This window comes from Jaculus jaculus, chromosome 3 (assembly GCF_020740685.1).
Source record: "Jaculus jaculus isolate mJacJac1 chromosome 3, mJacJac1.mat.Y.cur, whole genome shotgun sequence".
Taxonomy (NCBI): Eukaryota; Metazoa; Chordata; class Mammalia; order Rodentia; family Dipodidae; genus Jaculus; species Jaculus jaculus.
The window spans coordinates 80,097,662-80,123,121 of record NC_059104.1 but is presented as its reverse complement, the minus strand read 5'-3'; the positions used below and the strand labels follow the sequence as shown (position 1 = coordinate 80,123,121).

Genomic DNA, 25,460 nt, shown 5'->3' with positions numbered 1-25,460 from the left:
GCCTCGCAACCAGGGTTCACCTTTCAGACAACCAATTTATCTTATCCAAAAAAAGCCTGCATCCACTCTGATCTATGTCTCCTTCCTCCACTCCTGGGAGTGACAATGTGCAAGCAGGTCCCTAATGTGTCAAAGAACAAACTGGAGTCTGAGGTGCTGGGTTCTGTTCACTGAAGACTGTGGATGTGGAAGATACCCAGGGCTGAGTGTTGAGCCTGTGCTTGCCAGCAAGCAGCACACTGGTGCCCTCCTGCTGCTACCATCTATGAGATAATGTCTCTCCATTTTGGGATAGTGACATAGTTACATCAGACCTCAATGGCCAGTGCTTACATTCCAGGCTTGAGACCAGTGTTACAGAAGAGAAATCTGAGCTGAGAGGGACATTCTCAGGCTCAAAAATCACAAACCCGACAGGGAAAGGAATTTGATCAGAAAATGACACCATTTGGGTTATTTTAATGCCTGGATTTGAGCTGCCCTTTAAGCAGAGCCCCTTCTGTCACAGGGCTTTGGCACAGTGTGACCCTGGAAGTGACTTTCACTTGTTTTTAACTGGAGAACAAGGTCATGTTTGGTTGTGGCATACTACTAGGAGGTCACAGACTTTGGTGAGAGAGTGAACTGTGGGGCAGGCCTGGTTTTCTGGACCCACAAGTGAGGATGGGTACAGAGTGGCTTCTGGGGCTTTGTGGTAGATGACATTGTATTCATATAGGAAGAATGACCCCTCCTTCAAGTCCAATTCCAGAAACTTCTCTCTATGACCAGGCACTAAGGTACTGAATGCATCTTGTCAAGTTCTCAAATCACCCTTAACTTGCAACAAAGAGAGAGAAGCCTTGTTAATTACTCTGAGAGCTCACTGTCAAGCCATTCAACAATCAACAATACTCAATGCTAGCCACTCATCAAGCATTTTGTTATGTGCAGTGCAGTATAGAACCCACCATCAAGTATCTAGGAGGGAGTGCACATCAAAGGCAAAGAAACAAGACATGTTCAGAAAAAACCACAAATGCTCAAACATTTAAATGCCCTGGCACATTGGTAATTCCCATAGGCACATGTCTCAAAAAAAGGCTTGGGGGCAGTACTAAGTGCACAACTCTGGAAACAAGGACCCCTAATCCTTTATCCCTCCCAAGACTAAGAGTAGAAAGCCCTTTAGCTGGAAGGGTGAGACAGTCTGCCTTTGGCTAATACCCATATTGCAAGAGAGTGCCTGGCTTGCAAATCTAAAAACTGAAAGATACCTTTCCAGAGTCATGATTCAACTGTGTGGAGCCTGAAGACCTTGGTGTTGGCCCAATGGAACAGAAAGCCTGTGGAGTTGCTTTTCACTGGAAGGTGGAAGGCTGGGTTAGCATCTGCATATTGAGGCTAACGCGGGTATAGGACAGCAGAAACCTCTGTCATTGTGCTAGAAGCTAGAAGACTTGGGATCTAGTCTTGACTTTAACAATGGTAATGATGAGCATGTGCTACATAGTGTGGACCAGAGGTTTTTCTCAAGTATACCGCCTCATGTGGGACGCTGGCACACCTAATCTCTGTGAGGAGAGATTGTTCCCATTTCACAGATTAGGAAACTAAGGCACAGAGGTTTTGTATCATTTACTCATGTACCCAGAGATAGCCACTGACAAAATTGGGGTTCTCCCTGGTTGCCTTTTGGTATAACCCATTTATGGCCCCATTCTCTGTGCTATGGCCTTTCCAGGCATTGGGGAGCAAGCCTGTGCCAAAAAAAGCTGTCTCTTAGTTTCTTCTTCAATAAATAAGGTATGGATAACTCCTCAAGTACTTCAGAGGACAGATGCAAATGTAAGTTGGATGATGCATAGGAAATATCTTTAACTTAGAAAGTCCTACACACACGTGAAGAATATTTCTCACAAAAATGAAAAACAGATAAAATGAGATGGGTATTGTGAAAATAAAGGCAAGAATTGTGATAAATCATATACCACGTCCTGGGGAAGGAGGTGAAGATGTCTTTCCATTTCCTGAGAATTTAAGGGTGTGCCTTCTTCAGACCTTTATGGTACCCTGAATCAACTTAACTTTGTCAGATTGAGAGAAGAAGATTAGGCTATGAACTTGTTATCCAAGGAGCCTAGAGAAAGACATGGACATCTCTCTCAGAAAGAATATTTCAATGCAACTTCCTCCCTTCCGTAAGCAACTCCTTTCTTCCTTTCTCCATCCCTAGGCTGAGTACCAAGTGAGCTTGAAGAGGACCACGATGCAATAATGGTCAAGATGAAATAGAACCATCCACTTATTCACCCTCATGACAAACATTCTAGAGTACCATCATTGTTCCAGAAACTGGTCCACATTGAAAAGTTCCTACTATGGATGATGTCACACTAGACAGGGGCTTGTCTTTGGTACTGTCCAACCTCTGTATGTAAGAAATCAAAGTCCTGGATGGAGAGGAGATAGGATCTGTGACCAAAAGTCAGGTCCTTTGATAATGAGGAAAGACATTTCTCCCCATTTCACTACTTCCCTTTTGGGAGGGGCTAGGGTGAGTGGGAATTGAATTAAGACCTGTATTGTGCTTTGTAATGGATATGAAGCCTAAAAAGAGTTTTGTTTCTGTGATTGTTTCTTAGCTTGTCCCTGAAATGGCCTATCTTTCCCTTTATATTGCCTAAGAGTTAAATAACATCTGTTTTCCCGGGGCAAGAAAGAGCTTGCCAAAAGACTGAAATCTGCACCTGCTTACTATGCTGGGTGCTCCTGTGACCTGAAAGAAATAATGATAGCCATCAAGTGGCAACATGTCCACCAGGAAGCTGCATCACAAACCATACAAAATGAAATAAAAATTATAAAAGCTCTTTGCCCAAGAGACTGGGTTGGGAGTTGGAGGATCATCTGGTAATGTAAATAAACAATGCTATTTTTTTAAAAAATTGAGCTCAGAACCCATCAGATTCCCCATGGTGATCAAGAAACACTTTTGCTTTAGCAACCAAGAGGTTGCTCCTGGATATGTGCTTATGAAATGGTCAGAGGTAAGAGCTCTAGTCCTGGGGTCAGCTTCTGGGGATATTTCCATTAGGGATCAGACAGGCACATGCAAGGCACCATGGCAGGCAGGAGCTTACTAGTTACTATAGCAACAATGCAGCACTCCACAAGTTTCAGACAAGAGTCCATTGAAGCTGTGAAACCCACTTTGGACCCCTCCTTCTGGGGAGGGAGAAGTGAAATAACCTTCATTCCTTGGATATATTTTCATAGTAGTTGACAGGTCTGGGGGAAACAAAATCCAGAGGCTTTCCCTTTGATGGCTTGGAACTGGTTGTTTTTGCTATGTCTGCTTAAGGGGTGTTGAGGGTGTGGAAAGATTGCTAGATGACAGGTCCTCATTGTTGCTTACGGCCACATGACTGTCAACGTCATTGCTGCATCGAGCAATGTTGCACAGGCAAAGTATGTCACCAAGTCATTTTCCTAAGTAGAGACAGAGGAACTCCCAAGAATTTGTCAGATGACTGAATACATGAGGAAAACCCTGAAAGCCATGAACCATGGTCAGTGCTGGAGAGACTATACCAAGCTTGTCAGTGTGCCCATGAGCAATTTACAGCCAGTAGGGAAAAGGGACAGACGGAGTATACTAAGGGCAAGCTAGAAGGGAATTCCACTAGCTGACTCCTTTTCAGTGGATGGCTATGCATGTTTCAAGAAATTTATGGTATGCCAGCCTGCTCAAGATAAACACTTAATTACACTTAATTTTTAAAAAAATATTTGTTTGCAAGGGGGAGGGAGAGAGAGAGAGAATGGGTGCACCAGGGCCTTTAGCCACTGCAAATGAGCTCCAGATGCACACACTACTTTGTGCATCTGGCTTTATATGGGGCTTGGGGGATTTCGATCTCAATCATTAAGCATTATAGGCAAGCACCTTAATTGCTGAGACATCTCTCTACTTACCTTATGTATTTTTAATTTTTAAAATTTATTTGCAAGGGAAGGGAGGGAGGGGATAGGAGAGAAAGAGGGAGAGAATGAATGCCAGGGCCTCTTGCCACTGCAAACAAACTCCAGATACACATACCACTCTATCTGGTTTTAGGTTGGTACTGGGGAATCAAACCCTGGTCATCTGGCTTTTCAAGCATGCCTTTAACTGCTAAGCCATCACTCCAATCCTTAGATCTTTTCTTAAACAGAGAAAGAGAGAGACAAAGAGCACTGGTATGCCAGGGCCTTAGCCAATGCACTTGAACTCCAGATGCATGGCCACCTTGTGCATATGTGTGATCTTGTATGTCCGGCTTACATGGGTTCTGGGGAGTCGAACCTGAGTCCTTAGGCTGTGCAGGCAAGCACTTTAACAAGTAAGCCATCTCTCCAGCCTGAGATGTATCTTTTTTTAAGAAGAAGAAGGGAGAGGCACTAGGGCATCTTGCCACTGCAAACAAACCCCAGACACACACACCATTTTGTCTATCTGGGTTTATGTGGGTACCAAGGAACTGAACCCAGATCATGAGGCTTTGTAAGTAAGTGCCTTTAACCATTGAGAAATCTCTATGGCACTACTCTTTATTTTTCAAAAAGAAATCACTGCATACTGTCTCAGTGTAGGTGTGTAAGAGGCATGTAGAACTATGAACAGGTACTGTTAACAATTGTGGTTTTGCTTTTGCATATCGTTTTATCTCATCTGCCCACTAATTACTTGACATTCTAACATTCTGGAAAGTTTCTACAGGAGGCTGAACATGTAGAAGTGATGGAGAGCAGGAGCTTCATCAGTGTTTCTTAAGGCAGTGCTGTGTGGCCCAACATCTGAACAGTTCTCACAGCAGATTTCCCACAGAGAGCTCAGCAAAGCACTAAGGTCCTCAAACCTTGGAACTTGAACTGAAAATCAAGCACAGATATGTACATGGAGAAATTCTAGTCATGTGAATAGTGTGCAAGATGTAAAGTGTTCATCAAAGTGTTTACTCTTATCCTTGGCAGCTGCTCCCATTTCATGGGTGGGGATTTGGCCAACGTTCCCCTAGAATAACAACTGGGAAAGCAAGTGCAAAGACATTTAAGGCTCACATAAATCCTTAAATTGACATCCATGTTGACTATCAAAAAGACAGAGTGGTGGGGTGGTTAGGATACCCATAGAGACTGATAAAGATAAGCTGAGAAAAAATTAGAGATAAAGCCGGGCATGGTGGCACACACCTTTATAAAATTCCAGTACTAGGGAGGCAGAGGTAGGAGGACTGCCAAAAGTTTGAGGCCACCTGAGACTACACAGTGAATTCCAGGTCAGCCTGAGAAAGAGGGAGACCCTACCTTGAAAAACAAAACAACAACAACAACAACAAAAATAGAGATAAAGAGAAAGCAATATGAGTACCGTACAAGGAGAGATACTGAAGAATGATGAGTACTTTAGTTTTCTATTCTGTTGCTATGCTATTTAGTTTTAAGAAAAAGGTTTCAGATATAAACAAAGAGAAGCAAATGGATGAGGACAACTACTGGTTCATTCTGGCTGCTATGACCTTTACATAGATAAGAATAATTTACTAGATAAGAACGGGGCTGGAGAGATGGCTTAGTGGTTAAGCGCTTGCCTGTGAAGCCTAAGGACCCTGGTTCGAGGCTCGGTTCCCCAGGTCCCACGTTAGCCAGATGCACAAGGGGGCACACGTGTCTGGAGTTCGTTTGCAGAGGCTGGAGGCCCTGGCGCGCCCACTCTCTCTCTCCCTCTGTCTTTCTCTCTGTGTCTGTCGCTCTCAAATAAATAAATAAATAATTTAAAAAAATAAAAAAAAGAATAATCTTCATCACATGGAAAAACATTCACAGAAAATTCAATCCCATAAAGCTCTCAGGTCATTTCACCCGAAGAGTAGGCATTTCTCCATACCCCAAGCTTTAAGATGTGGAGATGGCTGAAACACAAGCTCTTGCCTCAGTCTCTCCAGAATGCTGGAAAGAGGGACATGATCTTGCTTCTGGTGGGCAGAAAGGCCACAGAGAATACAGCTGCACTCAATGTGCATCCTCTGCCTAGACCAGCTCTGGCTCTGGATATGCCCTATGCCCCTCACAAGGGCATATCTTTGCCAGCTGCACACTAGCACATGAGGCTAGCTTCACTTTTGAATATAAGAACAATGTATTTCTCTACATCATCCAAACAGGTCAAATGAAACTTTATGGATCCTCACCCATATGCAAGCCATTCAGAGTTGGTTGGGGAATAGGTCTGGTATTAATTATCCAGTGTTCTCCATTGGAATAAGTGGTTAATCCCAAGGAGGTTTTACCCTGGAGGCTAACCAACCTGCCCCAGGGTGGATACTGAACCAGTCTTGGCTGCAGACTATTCCACATCATGTGTTGTGCAAATGTGTCCTGGACTAAGGAATGGGCCTTATTACACAGCAGATGTATTTTCACACACGCCTACTCTAATCTAACATACAACTGAAGCACTGAGTTGTCTAGATTCCTCCTTTTATAAAATGCAACATTGCTTTGATTCTCAGACTGAACTTTCTTTGCTCCTCCACCTGACCTCAGAAACCAGAGGTGATTTTATCCCCACAGGGCCTCCATGGGTGGCCAGATATCTTGGATTCCTTAGTTTTCATTCCTATAGCAGCCATTTCATTTTGATCTATTGGGTTTAGACAAAGAGTTGTAGCAACAAACATGGAGAAAATAGCAAATACTTGTATGGGAGAAATTCGTGCCACCCTTCCTTTTTTCATCACTTCAAATTTATTCAGCTTTGTGTTGTATCTTTAGACATGGCTTAGCTACTGTTAGGAGGTAGGAAAGACAGGATTTAAATTAATCTTTCAGCCAAAGGAACTTAAGGACAGCTTTAAGGAATTCAGATAGTAAGTAGAAGTTGTCCTTATTTTCCTTTAAGAGTAGTTGCATTCATTACATGTGTGTCAGGGTAGGAAGGAGTTGACAATATTTTCTTTCTGCAGATAAATACTTTTGTCTGATCTTACCAATTGAAAAGTTGTACAGGTTGGGGAAATGGGGAAGCAGGGGAGATATTATTCATCTTAATGACTGGATGGTTTTGAAAGCCAATTTCAAATTAGGACCCGTTTTCTTTGAAGAGCTTAGGTTTTGTGGCACATGTATTTTATCCCAGCACTTGGGAGACAAAGGTAGGAGGATCATGAGTAAGGTTGAAGTCAGTCCAGGCTACGGTTTTTGAACTTTCTGTGCTTTTACTATACACAGTACTATTATACAACTTGGGTGGGCTATGGAATAGGAAATAAAATAATAAACTTCTTTCATTTGATATTTACTGCAGAGGAAAAATGTAAGGTCTTAATGAAAATTTGCCTCCCTCCTTCATGTCTTCCTCCACTTTCTGACTCTAGAAAATGACCTCATCATGTTTATTGACATATTTTATCTCTTAGATTCACCAGCATGATCATTAAGTAAATACCAGCATTCATTTGTATCTTCAATGCACTAGGAGTATGTGTGTGTGTGTGTGTGTGTGTGTGTGTGTGTATGTATATACACACAAATATGTGTATATATATATGTATATATGTGTGTGTGTGTGTGCGTATATATATATATAGTAGGAGTGTGTGTATAATATATAGATGGGGAGCCACAGGGAAAGAATGACAATCAAAGGGATACAAGATGTGTTCACTGTTCTCAGTGAATTTCCATCTCTTATGAAGAAGTCATATACTGGATATGCAGAGACAGTATGCATAACCCAGAAGGAAAGACTTTAGGTCGGGATGTTAGTCAGTACCTCATGGTGAAGATGGGACTTGAGTGTGTCCTAACAGGGGAGGGAAGTCACCTGCACACATGGAGGAGGGAAGGGAAGGTAATGTACGTGATGGAAACAAAAGCATGGGCTGCAGGAAAGAGCAAGGTGGTTTGAGACATTATATGAATCCTGTAATTCTGTAGTTTCCTCAACCAACCCTCTACCTTCACCAGCTCCATAATGAATTCTGCCCCCAGGACAAAGTCCTACTGTCAACGTGACTCTTCCTGTGACTCAGGAAGCATCAACAAAAGACTCCTTTACTATTCTTATTTTCTTAGATAATAGGAGGTGATGTTTCAACACAACCATAGACAGAAAGCAGAAAGGAACTGGCCTGCTATCACTTTATTGAATTTGGACTCTGCATAAGATATATTTGTAAGGGATGTGAACTCCAAAAAGGTTTGGCTACCAAAACAAGGGGTCCATTCTCTATAGTGGCAAATATGAAAGCACTTCTTACAAAGAGTCATGGCAAATCCTTTTAGTAACTATGTGATCATGGTGATTTTTTTCAGCAAAGGGTGCAGGAAAGTAGGGGTGGAGATAAAGGTGGTCAATGGCTTAGTACAGAACACCAAACCTAATTAACCCTGTAGACAAATCTATAGCTTTTGTAGACATGTTTCTTTACCTAAGACTTTTGTGCTTGACCAACTTATTAGTCTTCACCTTCATGAGTTAATTAGCATTTCTGGAAGTAACCATAGCCAATTCTCCTTTGCTGATAACAACAGTATGGCAGTGACCAGGAGCAAAGCAGAAGCCTAAAAATGCCAGGTAAGGGTTAGTCACATACATAATCTTAATTACGGTAATGCTTTAGTACTGAAACTAGCTTGTGTTCCTTAAACAAACACTAACTAGTGACAGAAGGATCTACTTTGCGTTAAGTAGATGTCACTTCAAGAAATGCTTTCTGGGTAGGTATGGTGCCTATAATCCCAGCACTTGGGAGATAAGGGTGGGAGGATTGCCAAATTCAGAACTAACTGGGACTACTCATAGACCCTTGTGTCAAAAACAAAAACAGGGCATTGGGGAGATGATGGTTCAGTGCATAATGGTACTTAACTACTTGTCAGCTTGTCACCCTGGGTTCAACTCCCCAGGACCCATGAAAAGCCAGATGCAAAGTAAAGCAAGTATTTGGGGTTCTGTTCGCAGTGGCAAGAGGTCCTGGCACTGACACACACACACACACATGCACACGCACTGTTAAAACAGAACAAGGAAAATATGCTAAGTTTGGGTCTGGATAAGGTCCTTCCTTTTCATTTGTCTCTCATTCTCTTTCAACATACAACATTCCATATCCCAGAATCTGTTCTGGTGACTTCTCCCCATATGTCTGCATCTAAGAACAAAAGAGTAACCTAACTGTGTCACATTTTGCTTTCAAGGCAGCAGAGTTGAAATGGACATTCGGACCACAGACAGGAAAGAATAGGGAGATGGCATGAAGCTCTGGCTTGTCTCAACAGCTCAGTGTATATGTCCACATTTCCTCTGCCACTTCAGAGCTGCACCTGCCCACTCACTGCAGCCACCTCGTCGTGACAAGGAAAAGTTCTCACTTGTTGCTTTCATGACACTTGAGCAATATTTTTAGATCTTTTCTCTTTTGGTTTTGACTGGCAGGTTGCCAGTGCTGCCTCCTTGGAATGAGAAGTTTCAGTAAGGTTCAGAATGTGGAAATGAGGCCTGGGGCAACATCTCCTTGACTGGCCCTCTCCTAGAAACCCTGGTTGGTGTGCAGCAGCCTCTCATCACAAAGGAGATGTAGCGGTGCCAACAGAAGTTCACCCTTTGTGCTTCCATTCTCCTTTCCAAACAAGCAAACAGGCAGTCTGTCTTGATCTCTGGCATTTCCAGTGGGGGTGGCCAAGTTATGGCCAACTGTCCAGCTGCATTATCAACTCCAAAAGCTTCATTTTCCCTCCTTACAACCAACCTGTCCTCTATCCCGGACTGGCTAACCTTCTGCCCTGCATGCTAGGAAAACCCATCTTGCTATTGTGGAAAAGACAAACAGCAGGTGCTGATGAGAATGCAGGGGCCAGGGTGGTGGTGGTGAAGGAAGCATCTCCACCCGCCTCTTCAGACAGCCGAGGGTTGGGATCAGCATGCTTTATTTCCTAGTATAGTGCTTGCAGGTTTATTAGGGCTATCAAATCAAAAGTTGCATTTTTATACAAGTCCAGGTGAATGCAGGCACAATAGGGTTTGATAAATGCTATTCTAATTTGATGGACTGGTATGCAAAAATGTTATGGGTCATATCTGCCTAGCTGCTTTTTTTTTAATTAAAATTTTACTGGAACATAGCCCAATGGCTATTTTCATGCTACAATAGAAAAACTGAATGATTGTAACAGAGAACACATATTCATAAAAAAGCCTGAAATATTCACCTTCTGGTCCTTTACAGAAAAGTTTTCTGGGTCCTACATTAGCCAAGAGATTCCTTAAGGGGAGAGCTTGAACTTGTGCTTTGTAAGCTGAAATGGCAGCTTGGTCTAAGGCTGTATGTGTATGCTTGGAGAGGGATTGCCGAGGTTCGTATCTAGGTGCTGCCATATGCTTGCAAGCAACTGAGTCTCATGTTCTCCATATGAAACAGGAATGGGGATAACTTACCTGACAGTGATGTGTTAATATATGCAAAGTAGTTCAACTGATGCCCTCACCAAATGTCAACTCAAAATTCCATGGGGGATTTGTTGGCAGAATGAACTCCTATCAGTATACATTCTGTGCTTCTTTTATTTCTTCTTCTAGCTATTTGACATCCAGGGAGCACTAATCCATCTTATCTATGGGGCTGGGCCATTATAGGCCACCCACATTAATACTATTCTCAGTGTGTATGGTCTGCTGCCGCCATGTCCAATGAGCCATGAAAAGATTCTTGGAAGGTTTTTGGGAAATAGTTCCCTCTCTCAAGAATATTTATTTATAAGCAGAGAGAAATAGGAGAGACAGAGAATGGGGTACCAGGGCCTCCAGATGCTGCAAATGAACTTCAGATGTGCCACTGCACATCTGGCTTTATATGGGTACTGGGGAATAGAACTTAGGTTGTTAGGCTTTGCAGGCAAACACCTTAGCCTGATGAGCCATCTCTCCAGCCCCAGTTCCTTCATTCTTTATAAGACATTAGGTTTGGATAAGAAGCCAGGATTTGCAGCAACCATGGAGCAGGTAGTCTGAGGATATAGCAAAAATGTTTAGGATAGCAGAAGGGCAAAATGAAAACAATCTGGGTTCTTATGAGACTCCAGAGATGTGAAATGAATCAATCCTTGGGACTCACCTGTGCCCACACTGATTTTATAAAAGAAAATCCACTTTCTTAGTAAAGAGTTTAGTTCCTGACCATAGCATTCTAACTCCTGCAGCCAGGGACTATGTTTACACACAGGACCTACCAACTGCTGCAGGGTGCTGTCAGCAAAAACAGTGGTGTTTGGAAATGAATGGGCTGCTACTCAGGGCACAGGACTCAAGAGGCTCTGGCTGTACAAACCAAACTCACAATGAAACAGCACGTCACATGTAAAGCTATTATTAAATGTGTGTGTACATGTATATATGAGTATCTCTGTGTTGAAGAAATTGGAATCACTCTGTACTGTTGGTGCGGATATAAATGCTATGCAAAACAGTGTGGAGATAAACTAAAAGGACCATGTACTCTAGCAATCTTCTGGGTATTGGTCTAAAAGTACTGGAAACAGGGTCCTGCAGAAGTATGTGCACCACCATGCTCATTGCAGCATTATTCACAATAGCCAAGAAATGAAGACCACCATCCATCAGTGGATGGACAACAATGTGAGACAGATCTGTAAAATGGGATGTTGTAACTGCAACATTGATGGACTTGGGAATAAGTCAATTGTAGGATAAATAATACATGGTTCCACTTATGTGTGGTATCTATCTGAATTCATAGGAGAAAGTGGAATGGATGTTCTTTAACCTATACCCCTCACTCACTGGGAGAAAAGGGGAAATGGGAATTTTCTGGGCATAAAGTTTTAGTTATGCAAGATGATAACCTTCTAGAAATATGCTGTACCACTGTTTATAGCTAACAATGCACTGTACCACCTAATTGTTAACACAGCAGAATGTGTATTTTGTTCCTCTTCAACAATAAAGAAACTATACTATGAACTGAAAACTTCAATATTGGTATCAGAGTAGCTTGTATTAAATTGTAAGTGTGTGCAGGCTCCTGTGTTCAGATTAAGGAATAGTTTCTTTCTTACACAACCATGGAAATAAAAATGTGAATGTCTTTGCTTTCTTGAATTCAAATAAGGACTGGCAAGGATTACATTTAGAATTTAACAAAACAAAATCAGTATGTCTCCCTCACCTTTTTTTAAAAAGATGTTATTAATAAAGGGTTTTGGTATTATTTCAAACATAAAAATTCTGAATTAAATGAATAAAAGTTAGTCACAAGTAAATTCTGGAGTGGGGTAGAGGCAGATAAATAGATAGGGGCCAGTACAGGCCCCTTTATGGCTTTCTGTCACACTTCCAACTCAAGAATATTTTTTACTGATACCTGTGGCTCTCTCCCAAATTTCAATACCTCTTGTTGTCTGAACCTGCCACACAAATTTGGCAGGCCTTTCCCAAACTCAGATGGGTTTAGATTATTTCCTTGGTTTTATCTACTTTTCCCTCCTGGGTTGAAGGAGTCTGAGGATAGCTTATCTTTTGGGGACAGGAAATACAAGAACATGAAATCCAAGGAAATTGTTAGGGCTAGAAATGTGAAAATTCTTTAGAATTTATTGCCACAGGGATCTCAAGGTGTGTCAGGTCATCCATGCCATAACTGATATCAGATTCAGTCACACTGGTGGTTTGATACACTTGAGGAGCAGCAGAAATCAGCACTGCCCACCTCTGCCAACCACAACAGAACAGTCCTCAGCGCAAGACCCAGTGGGTCAGTTTCTAAGGTGTCCAGTTGGAACCATCCTCCTGCAGGCACTTAGAAGGCAGCATGCTGAACTACTACTGCCGATGAAGGCCTAGTGTGGGAGATGTTTTAAAAACTCTGGAACCATCCAGTCAGCTTTTAAGGCCAAAAGGGGCTGTGAGACATCATCTCATTCACCTTGTTACTTTTTGGCAAGAATAGCACACCTAAGCCTTCCAGTTACATCAGAACATAATTTACAGTTGAGTTTCCAGGGGTGGGGGAATAACATGATTTCACAGTTTTTTCTATGAATAACTTTAATTGTGTGCTCATCACCCACTTCAAAGTTTTAATGCTTCAGCACATTCTCATCAATTTCATTTCAGACCCTCTTCCAAGTGACTTTGTAGTTCAGAGAAAGCAGGGACAATAAGATATGCTAACAGGGTGAAGTGGCAGCCATGGTCTTCTGATGGTACCTTGGAGATGTCTATTTATAATTTGCAGTGGATTCTGCTGTCTGGTGGAGTGCCTTTCCTTTCTTCTTAAGGAGTAATTTAGTCCAAAGGAACAGGAAGTAAAATCCATTTCTTGCAAGTCAACTAATACCTGTTCATAATAAATGTTTCCTGCCCAAGACTTGAGAACAGACCTCCCATATTCTATTCCTTTTATATTCTCAGCCATGGAGCAAGCACTCTACTTTCTCTTTTGAAATACTGAAGTTGAATATATAGCTTGCCATGGGATTTTGTTGAAAATAGGTTACAAATCAAAAGCTCACAAGCTCTTGGGTATGGGCTAGGAGGAGAATTAGCAAATAAAATCCATGCTGTGATTCCTCAGGAAAGGGTGGGGTAAAGTTGCCAGAAGCTTGACAGTTTGCTTTGAAGCCTTCTGAACAGGGAAAGTATAGCTAACCAGGGGAACAGCCTTCATGGCATCTTCTACAAGGCTGCTGTGTTAGAAAATGGCCAATGAGTGAGAAGTCCCCTGAGAAATACTTTCCTTCTCTCTTCTGGAATTGTTGGGAAAGTAGGCAGGGCCAGAATCTGGCTTTCAAGAGTGAGCTTCTAGTTTCCAAGTGGGAAAAGAGAGTTCAGAAGAATGTTTTCATCTCCAAGGAAATCTGGCTATACTTTTCCTACTGTTCTATCCATAGTGTATATACTGGATGATTAGGTATCCATATGCACAGGGTCAGACTGCAGACAATCTTGGTGGGAGGAAGGCAAAGAGGCTACTTCATTACTTCAGAGTTTCTTTCCCAAGCAAATGGGACTTACCAGCAACAATCCAAATGCCACAACAAAGCTATGGAAATGGATGTGCAAGCAAATGGAATATATATATGTATATCTCCCTGTCACCTGTTACAAAAGGGGTAAAACTAGTGGAAAATCGAGCCACTGAGACCTATGTCTGCTAAGCTCGCCTGGCTCTAGAGGGCACAGGTGTCCTAACTGGTCCCTGGGTGGCTGAGTAGCTCTCCTTTCCCAATCTTTAAAGAATTTGTAACTCCTCGCTAAGGGGAAACACCCAGCTTCTTGGGGTTACATGGGGTATCCGAGGCAGAGCTGGCAGCCTCCTCTACAGAGGCACTGAGATCCAAGAATTCCAGGATGATGTCTCCAAGGCAGTAAATTAAATGTCTGAAATGAATGGACAGAACAACTTAGAAGAAGATTTCTGGCTGTTCCAAGAAATACATGATGCCTCCCCCACCCCCGTCTTTACCCTAAGCCCCAATAGTGTGGTGAACCCGCCCCTCTGCAATGAATGTGTGCTGCACTACTAAAAGCTAAAGCCCAGCCAAGGAAAGACTAGTACCTGAGACTACACTTTATACAATGCCACTCCTGACACTTGAGGAAAATCCTTGTGTTACTAGATTACTGATAACTGTTGCTTCTCATAGTTAACCACTAACCACTACAGGTTTATAAGCTACCCTACATGCATTGAGACAAAACAAGAATCCTTGAGGACTGGGAGTATGAAAACATAGTTGACTCTGGGGAAAGCTTTGAGAGAGACATGTAAGGGTAGGGATTCTTCCCCACAGCTTTCAGCCTAAGAATCCAGCTCTTCTCAATGTTCCTAAGGATTTTCAGTTGGCATTTCTAGTTCCTTGATCTGATTCCAACCTTATATCTATTTCCCATTAAGCAATGACAACTCCTGATCCCAACACTAATGAAAGCTTTGTTGTTAAGCCTGGAACCAACGTTGAAAATCATTATGCAGCTTGTATTGTACAGATCAGTGAATAGGGGCTGGCGGATGTTGAGAAGGACTATTACACACATTTCTTCAGTATAGTGTTGATGTTCTAATGTAACTATGGAAAGAGAAATGACATTTTATAAAACTGAATCTCAAGGAAACTACCAGGGCATTTTTTAGCAGCCTGTGAGGGGGCCTGAACTGAGTTCTTTTAAATATAAACCGTGGCTAGTCTAATAGCAGCTTATTATTATGAAACTGCTGCTCCGAGGTTGGCAGCCCATGTTATACCTAGTGCGTATGGAACCTGCATGCTGGATTCTAGCCAGCAACCCAGGCAAAGCAAGTCAAGTACACAATCCCATTCCAAAGAGTGTTCTGCTCTTACCAGTCCTATTACTTGCAAGCAGAGATGCTTGACCTATCAGTAGTGGTTCCATGTGTTCCAGCCTACCTGTTGATGAGGGGCTGCTGGAGTGACTCCAGGACTAGACTCCAGCTCAGCCAGCACTTGTTTGTTCCCAGGATCTCTACTAAAAAATCTGAGGAGGAAAACAACAGCTATGACTGTTGTGTTATCCCTGAATCTAAGAAGAGTATATCTGTATATCTCAGTTTGGTTACTTCTGGCATACCTCTGAATCACATAGCCGGGGGGGGGAGGGATCTCATAAAACAGAGAAAACCAAAGAAAAATACAATTCTTAAGTCTGGTGTGCAACTAACAAAGAATAGGCCTTAATTGATAGCTCCCATGAAGATGCAGGTGCCATTTTGAGGTCATAATTCAGGTTGGAAAGAGAGGGCTAATAAAGGTAAATCAAACCACCTAGAGCTGAGCTTACTACTCTTCCCTGGTTAGCTCAGCCACAGGCAAAAAACTGATTCCTTTTCCTTCTAAAAACAATACAAGGGAAGAAAAAAAAGAAACTTCTCAAAAAACACAAACAAACAAAAACCCTTCTCAAACTGTGTTTTACTATTGCCAAGGATCCAGTTTACTGAGTGTGAGCTTTGCAGGATACATCATGTTCTTCCCCTGTCCCAAAATGCCATGAGTTGGCAGAGAACTCGCCATCTTCATCTGGTGGGAATGGCTCTGAGACCTGCCCCTGTAGGCACTGCTTCCTCAGATCTGCCCAAAAGTCTTTAACCCAAATATCTGCAGGATTGTACCTTAGTATCTAGGCTTGGCCAAAGTGATTCACAATTCCCTTACAGTCACTTGAATGCAGGATAAGAGAATCACATCTACCACCACTTTTCAATTAGCCTGAGAATTAGCTCAAGCTCAACAAGTTTGTGACACTAGCCACATTAAGAATCATTTTGAAAGTGGGGAAAGGGGATGGGGAAGTGATGGCAAAACAGGATGGAGGAGAAGAGTACTCACTATTCAGTATCATCTGTCTCATCAGTCCACTTACCAGGCAGGATGTCCATTAAGCTCTGCAATGCCTGCTTCTTGGTAGCCGCCTTCTGCTCCTGAGTCCTTACAGGCCGTGGAAACTTAGGCAAAACTCCTCCAGGCCAGATGGATTCCCGGAGAAGCTGGAGGTACTGTACCCAATGCTTGGGACAGGTTAAATTAGCCACTTGTACCTCTAGCCATCTGTGATAGAAATAGAGAAGAAAGCTCAGGAAAACCAGAAAGTCTTCAAGGCAATGGGATGAATGTTTTGTTTTCTTCTAGATGTATGTGTGAAATCCCAGCCCTCGATTCATGGACTCAGAGATGATTAGGTCATGGGGATAGAGTCCTTATGAATGTGATTATAGTGTCCTTATAAAAGAGTCCTAAGGGTGATCCTTTACTCTTTTACCAATGAAGACACAAGGAAAAGATGACGCCTATAAACCAGGAGGGGACCTACCATACTAAATCTGCCAGTGCATCTTGGACTTCCCAGCCTTCAAAAGCACAAGAAGCAGATTTCTGTTGTTGGTATAGATAGCATGAATCACACGAGCAATCAGAACAGCCTGAAATCAGTATCAACTCTCACAATGGAACCCAAACCAACTCATCAAGTGTGATAATACAATTTCAAGATAAGCAACTGTAGTAATATGGTACTAGGTGTTTGCAGAAAAGATGCTAGCAGGGTTTCCACCCTGGAACAATGTCATATCTAACATTTGTAGTTTTTCTCTAGCAGGAAGCATTATAGCCTCAGAAGCCTGCATACACATTGCCCTTTTGGCATGCCCCGCTGGCTTTCAACGCCTAAAACCCATTTTGAAGATTTCCTATACCCACTCTTTGCTTATAGTCCTGTCAGCCACAAACCCTTCTCTCCTTCTCTGGGAGGCCTGTCTTAAACACCACCTCTTCCACGACAGCCTCCTTCACCAGCCTGAACTGATATGATTGTCTTTTACTTCCTTTGACACTTAGTGCTATTACTCTAACACCTAATATTTTACTCTGGAACATAATTATTTTCTCATGTGTTTATAGCTTTACTTCTTTAACTCAACTATCAGTGTCAGAAGAGTTTTGTGTCTTGTACTTGTTAAAAATTTCCCAACATATCTTGTTAATAAATGTCTATTAGGGCTGGGGAGATGGCTGAGTGGTTAAGGCACTTGCCTACAAAGCCAAAGGACCCAGGTTTAATTACCCAGGACCCATGTAAACCAGCTGCACATGGTGATACATGTGTCTGGAGTTCATTTGCAGTAGCTAGAGGCCCTGGTACATCCATTCTTTATCTCTCTCTCTCTCTCTCTCTACCTTCCCCCCTCTTTTTCAAATAAAAATATAAAAATAAAATATTTAAAAAAATGTCTGTTGATTGACAAGTGTTTTATGATAATGAATATTTCTCCCTCAAGAAGCACATATACCAATTCTGGAGCTCAGTTGAAAAACCTGGAAAAACATTAATTGTCCTCATACCTTTTCAAGCCAACATGGTCAGTACTGAGACCTTACTTTGTATCTTCTTAGAAATTCACATGACTATGCTGATTATGGCTGGACCATCAACCAGTTTTACTCATGTCCTGAGGACTGTCTAGGGCCACACTACATGGCAGCTCATGCCATTGCTCCTACACACGAATTACTTGTCAGCCATCCAAGAACGGAGGGGGCTGCCAAGGCAAACTTTATTTAACCTCCACTCTGCCAGACAGTCTGCATTCCACTCAGGCTAGGCATTCCAGTCCTAGGGGCTGCAATCCCCCAAGCCCAGGACTCACAAATGATTCTAAGAATAGGTAGTCTGAAAGGTAATAGCAGGACAAGAATGGCAGACAACGATGGAGATCAAGAGCGGCACAAAGCTGCTCTTGCTCAGAATAGCCAGTAAGACCATGTCTGTTATTATTAGGGCTGCATCTCCTTTTCACAGGGCTTTTCATTCAGTGAGCCTCTTGATGAGGGGGATCCAGTGGCATGAATTCCTGACCCTGTTTATAGAAGAGCGTTACCAGAGGAAGGTAGCTCCAATGACCTGACTGGATTCTCTGTAGGGGAATCAAGTGACTCTAGGGCCCCCATCTTCACCTCAATCATGGACACTTCTGTACCTTTGGCTGAAGTACACGGTATATATGAAGATCTCATCTAAAACTGAAGGGAGAGGGAAAAAGTGTTGCTAACCAGAATCTTTAAAGTGCCTAGGGAGTTCTAGCCCAAGACACATGTAGCCAGGATAAAGGTTATCTCATCTTTTCATTCACATGTGTAGAAAATAAACCAATTTGCCCTTATTTCTGTCCTGTGGAGCCAGTAATACCTGTGACTCACACTTTTCAAAGCAATATTAGCAGCTATATTATCCTTTCAAGACTATGAAAATTATAAAGTGTATTTCTGGGCATAGCATCCATCTCCTGGGCATATTTTACAGACAGGAGTCAGATGCTTTCTTTTTTTTATTTATCATTTAATTTTTTTACTTATTTGAGAGAAAGAGGAATGGAGGGAGGGACGGAGGGAGAGAGGAGAGAGAATATAGGCTTGTCAGGGCGAATAAGATGCTTGTGAATTAACATTAATTTATCCAATGAGAATGAGAATAGGACCTCACACTGCATTACAGCAAGGATGTCTTCTTTTTTTCTTTTTTAAATTTTTGTTTATTTATTTATTTGAGAGTGACAGAAAGAAGAGAGAGAGAGAGAGAGGGAGAGAAAAGAGAGAGAATGGGCATGCCAGGGCCTCCAGACACTGCAAATGAACTCCAGATGCATGGGCCACCTTGTGCATCTGGATTATATTGGTCTTGGGGAATTGAGCCTTGAACTGTTGTCCTTAGGCTTGACACGCAAGCACTTAATCGCTAAGCCATCTCTCCAGCCCCTCTTTTTTTCTTTTAAAAATATTTTATTTATTTATTTATGGGAGGCAAACAGAGAGGGAGAATAGGCATGCCAGGGCCTTTAGCCACTGCAAATGAACTCCCCTCCAGATGCATGTGTCACCTTGTGCACCTGGCTTACATGGGTCCTGGGAAACAGAACCTACGTCCTTAGGCTTTGCAGGCAAGTGCCATAACAGCTAAGCCAGCTCTCTAGTCCCCTCACTGTTCTCTTCCATGATGATTTAGCACCTCATGCACAGATGTGGTATGCAAAATAAGTATTAGTGTATGGCAAAACATGAATTTATATAAATTGACATACAGCCTACATGTGAATGTTGGGAAGAACCACCAAAGTCTGGAAAGGTAAAACTAAGCTCTGACTGATGAGGCTAATCAATGAGTCAAATTTAGTAGAGCAAATCAGCAGGATGTTCAGTGAGGATTGGAACCTCCAAGCTAATAGAAGAGTCCCTGCAAGCGTGGCAAAGCTGAAACACAGGCAGCACTGGTGAACAGAAAGCCCCAGAAGTCAGCCTGAGGAATGTCTGTAACAAGACTTGTACAAACGGACAGAACTAATACATCAGCTCTACAAAGGATGGACATTCTAGAGTGGGTTCTATGCACAAGGAGCTGCAGAGAGTGAGCCTTCCTTATTCATTCCCACACTCTACAGCCCCAGTGCTTCATCCTGTAACCTATACTTGCTCTTTCTAGAATTCGCTTATTCAGGTGCTTTCCACTACTGTTTGTTTTCCCCAGTCTAGTTTTACTTCCCAGTAGGAGGCAGCCTGTGGAGAATGCTAGTGAACAGATCTTTCTATGCACAGAACTTCTGAGGGTTTGTACCTCGTAATGAATGAAGAACACTTGAGTCTTGCAGAGAAAATGACAAAGTACAAACCAAGAAAACAAGTATCACTGTCCAAAGCCATGCCTTTTGAAGTTGTAAATGACTAGCTTCAGGGAACATGTCTACATAGAAGCAAACAATAGTAGTTTATTGGAAACAATACAGAGGAACAGGATTTCTTTATTCCAAAATCTGTCTGCTAACCATTCCTGTTTTCTTTTTTTTTTTTCCCTTTAAAAAAATTATTTATTTGAGAGAGTGAGAAACAAGGAGGGAGGAAGAGAGGGAGAGGCTTACTCGGAAATTGAGCTATAGAAGGGAAGGCAAGGTGTATGAGTGTGAAAGAAAGCATGACCCCTGTGACCCATTCCTCCCTCTAGACTATGTGTTACTGCATTTTTAACACAAGAGTGAAAAAGTTAAAAACAGACCTGCATCCTTTCAGCTTCCTTAAAGCAAGTTTTGAACAGAGAGTTTTCATCTCACTTTCTCAAATTCGTTGGTACCACTAATCTATGTAGCCCACCATGTGGCCTGGAACCTGGATTCTTCATGTTTCTATCTCCCAAGTGCTGGGAATACAGGCGTGTGCCTCTGCAACCCATTCACTCACTTTTAGGGTAAAAGAATTCTAAAGTTTCAAGGTGGAGACAAACACACATGTTCCTCACTATTTACTATAAGTAACACATTATATCACTTACTAACACAAGTACTATTGTTTATGTAATACAAGATGCATGAGGTAAACATGCTAAAATAAATATGGTAGAGAATAGCCTCAAATAGCACTGGTTTTATTTTTCATCACTATTCCAGTACTGATATTTGATTTAGAGATAGCTTGGTTTTTTTTTTTTTTCATTCTAACTTTATCCTTCAAAAAAGAAAAGGAAAAACCCAAACCAAGCTCAAGCCATCACTTCAAAGCATTACTAGAGGGCCTCAATGCAGTATATGTAATGAAACAAAATAAAATAGGTTGTCCCAGGGCATTTAAGGGCTTCTCTTATACCATTCAAGGAAAGAGGGAGGATATGAAGACTAAGGCTTACATTATAGGGGGAGGACATGCTACTTCATATTCAGGAGACCCTGGTCTGGAATGGCTACAGATAGGGGAATGGAACAGTGGCTAAAAAGGAGATGGTTTATACCAGGGCTTAAGATGATACTTCATGGTTAACAGAAGGTCTCTTCCCATCAAAATAGCAGAATCAAATCTCATGAGTAAGAGAAGACTTTAGAGACTGTGTCTAATCCAGTCGACCAAGTCCTTTTTATTTCTTTTTCTTTTCTTTTTCCAAAATATTTTACTTATTGGGCAGGAGACATGGCTCAGCAGTTAAAGCACTTGCCTGCAGAGCCTAATGACCTGCGTTCAATTCCCTAGTACCCATGTAAAGCCAGAAGCACAATGTGGCACATGTGCCTGGAGGCCCTGGTATACACATTCTTTGTCTCTCTTCTATCTCTCTCTGCTTACAAATAAATAAAAAAACTATTTTATTTATTTATTTAGAAAGAGGCAGGCAGAGAGAGTGAGTATGGGCATGCCAAGGCCTCTGCAAACAATCTTGAGACATATACGCTATTTTGTGCATCTGGCTTTATGTGGCTACTGGAGAATCAAACATGAGCCATCAGCAAGCACCTTTAACCACTGAGCCATCTTTCCAGCCCTCTTTCTTTTCTTTTCTTTTCTTTTCTTTTCTTTTTTTTTTTTTAAGAGAGCTGTACAGCTTAGTGAGGAAGGGACCTGAATCAATGTGGCTTAATGGAGAAGAAACAGACAGAAAGACCATGAAATCATGAAGAAAGAAAATATTCTAAGAGCAATAGCAACATTCTGGCAAAAATGCCTGGTACAATCTATAGAAAAACAATAACAGATCCAAAATTATGGTATACCTCAGATACCTTGAGGACCACTCAAGGGAGGTATACTCCAATTTCATTTCAAGATACCAATTCTAGTTTAAAAAAAGAGAATAAAAGGATGATCATGTTAAAGCTGATGTTTGTTCTTGTATGTAGAAAGTTTTTTATTATTCAAAACAAATCCACAGTAATAGTGTTACTTATTTTATGACCCATAAGGTAGGCTTTTCAAGACATTTTGGACTGCCAATTCTTTGTTGTGTGCTATTCTGTATATTATGAAATGTTCAGCAAACATCTCAGGACTCTACCCTCAACTAGATGGTAGCTGTGACAATCAGAAATGCTGCCCACCTTGTTGTACCTTGCAAAATGATGTCAATGACATGTACCATGGACATTGTGCCTCATAGCCCTGGTCTTTGCATATTGAGTATCAGCTCATCTACTTAGTAGCACCAATATAAGGTGAGAGGGAAAGCAGGTGGGAGGGTGCATAGTGTAGAATCTGGGCATTTCTCATTAAATAAGTTGTTTTTTTCAGATTTTATACTTGATAAAGTAATAGTCCTCTTCCCCCTGATTCTTTTCCCAGGCTGCTCTCTTCCTGCCCGGATTCTTCTTGTGTTTATACATTCCTCCCCCATCAGCTTTCAGTTCTAGGCTTCTCAGTCTCACAACTAACCAGACCCAAGTTACTCAGCTGTGTCTGAGAAAGTTCAACATTGCTGCCCTCTGACTGTGTATCTGGGTCACCATCCTTTCCTGCCCCATGTAGTCAAAGAATTAAAAGGAAATGAACTGAGGACAAGAAAGTCCAGCTTCTTCCTCCCAGTGCCTATTGTGAAATTTAAAATGGCTGACTGAGTATGTGAAACTGCTATGTTTATGTTGTTCTCACGTCTCTAAAGCATGTCCACCACAAGACCCAATTCTGCTTAACACTACAGGTTAGGAATTGAATTTCTTACTTGTTACATGTAGGCCCAGATAATTTTTCTGCTTTTACCAGTAATGTAGAAGTCATTGATGTCAGATAATAATATATTAAGAATTAAGGATTCTTAAGGAAGGAACTTTAAGATCTATGCTGTTGAATTCAGAGGTTATCTTTTTCAGTCAGATCAATTCCATGCAAGTAAATACCAAGAACCAGTAAGGAGCAACTGTAGTTGGTGGTTTGTAGAAACATATAAGTTGACAGTTGGAAGAAATGTAGAGATTATTTCCTCGTGAACTTTGTCATTGATTCTAGTTCTAACTTCTATGTCACAAGATATTAACTCAAATCTATCCCAAAAGATGGAACACAGTATTTTTTCAATTCAGCTTTTATTTCTTCCTTATGCCTCTTCTACAAGCTATACACCCTTGATTTTTACTCAAAGTTGGGTACTATCAGGCAGTGAATGTTTGATAAATGACATAGAGAAATTGACCATTCCTCATCCTGGTTCTGCTGGGTATGGGCTGCTTCATTATTCCTGTCTTAAAATGGAGTGCCCAGAATCAAACACCTGAGATGTGACAGATGTGACTTGATCAGCAGAATGCAGAGGGACTAGAGCCTCCTTTAATCTACATGGCATAAGAATGGTGTTAGCTTTCTGGCATTCCAGTTGCAGTCAACTAAAACCCTAAGTAAACATACATACATCTAAAACACATTCATGGCCCTTAGTAAAACCTGTATTTGTACAACGTAAAGAAATCTAGCAGCCAGGCATGGTTGCATATTCCTGTAAGCTCAGCTCTGGAAGGTGAAGGAAGGAGTATTGGCAGTTACAGGCCAAGTACAGTGAGACCTCGTTTCAAAAAATCAAGCAGAAAAGAATTCTAGATTCTTTATTTTTATCAAATTCCATTTTGTGGTCATAGATGATCATGTTAACCTTTCAAAATCTTTTATTATTATTTATTTACAGAAAGAGAGGGTGAGTGAGAATGGGTATGACAAGGCATCCAGCACTGCAAATGAATGCCAGACACATGTGCCACCTTGGGTACCTGGCTTATGTGGGTCCTGAGGAAGGAATCGAACTTGGGTCCTTTGACTTTGCAGGCAAGTGCCTTTACTGCTAAGCTATCTCTCCAGCCCTCAAAATCTTTTTGAATACTCATTTTTTGTTACCCAGAATATGATTTGTCTAATACTGGAGATGACTGCAACATTATTGATGAAAAAATTGCACAGAATGAGAGCATGAACAATGCTATAGCACTAGAATTTTTTTCAAGGATAACTTCAGTTTATTAATTCTCTTGGGGACAAAATACTTCAATTAGCCATCCATCCATAAAAGTACTATCTAGTCTAGGCCACATGTCCATTTTGTCTAAATGCATATTATAACAAAAGCCTGTTGAAATCAAATTTGGTAACTACCACTGTATTCATTTAGTCTAATTTATAATCTTGTCAAAGTAATTAGTCATGCTAATCCCTCAGAACACGGCCCTACACAACTCACCGCACTTTCTTGGCTCATTTATTTCCTCTTTTTTATGTAAAAGTTTTTATTTTGTTATTATTGTTGTTGTTGTTATTGTTGTCATTTCAGGTAGAGTCCTTCCCTAGCATAGCTGACCTGGAATTTGCTATGTCATTTCAGGCTGGTGTCAGAAGTCACAGTGATCTTCCTACCTTGGCCTCCCTGGTGCTGGGATTAAAGGTGTGCACCACAATACCCAGCTTATTTCCCTCTTCAGTGTTTAGAAAACAGTTTATATGCTGCTTTAGAAACTTCCAGAGATAGATGGTAGGGTCAATATCCTTTACCCATCTTTAATCTACCTCCAAATGATAATTTTTTAAAGATCTTGGATCTATAGTGGTAAATGCAAATTCATTCAGTTCCATGGACTATAATTTATCTTGTCAGTTGTGGCAGGTCATGTAGGAGGCAAATTTCTAAAAGGATGAGGGGGATTAACTGTTACAAGCCAGCCTGGTCTATAACTCTGGCTTGGGGACACAGTACAGTATTAGAGTGCTAGTTTAGCATACATGAGGCTCTGGGCTTAATCACCCCAATATGTGAGCACTAAACAACAAATCAGGTGAAATATTCTATTACTCTTTCCATTCTTATTACAGCCTTCAATTCTACTTTCATTGTGTTTATTCAGTTATTTTCTTTTCAGTTTTTATTAGACTTTTTTCTTTGATGTAAGAAAATACGAATTAATAGCTTAGCACTGATTTGTTTCCAAATAAACATGTTCTTAGTTATTGCACACAATCTACCCCAACTGCATATTTTAGTGATTTTTTAAAAAAGTCTTAATGCCTACTCATTACTTTAGCTTCTCCTGAGTTTAAGTTTACTGGACAATCTTACCAGTTCTATTGCTGCTGCATCTGTATAACTCAATCTGTATCCTCTATTTGTTAATATATGTTCATCTAGATTCTGA

At 41.4% G+C, this 25,460-nt stretch overlaps 1 protein-coding gene across 3 annotated transcripts in view; it reads right to left on the bottom strand.

The window, feature by feature from the left end:
- Positions 1-12,617: 12,617 nt before the first annotated feature.
- Snx19 (sorting nexin 19) overlaps positions 12,618-25,460 on the bottom strand; it is a 41,132-nt gene continuing 28,289 nt past the window's right edge. For 2 of the 3 annotated variants that reach the window (XM_004665458.3, XM_045145559.1), the window contains exons 9-11: positions 16,421-16,605; positions 15,448-15,535; positions 12,620-14,419 (exon numbers count right to left, since the gene is read on the bottom strand). In XM_004665458.3, coding sequence (XP_004665515.2) covers positions 14,293-14,419; positions 15,448-15,535; positions 16,421-16,605 — 400 coding nt within the window. In that variant the 3' untranslated portion in view covers positions 12,620-14,292. Of the gene's footprint in view, positions 14,420-15,447; positions 15,536-16,420; positions 16,606-25,460 lie in introns of all 3 variants that reach the window. The other variant, XM_045145560.1, reaches the window with a different exon arrangement.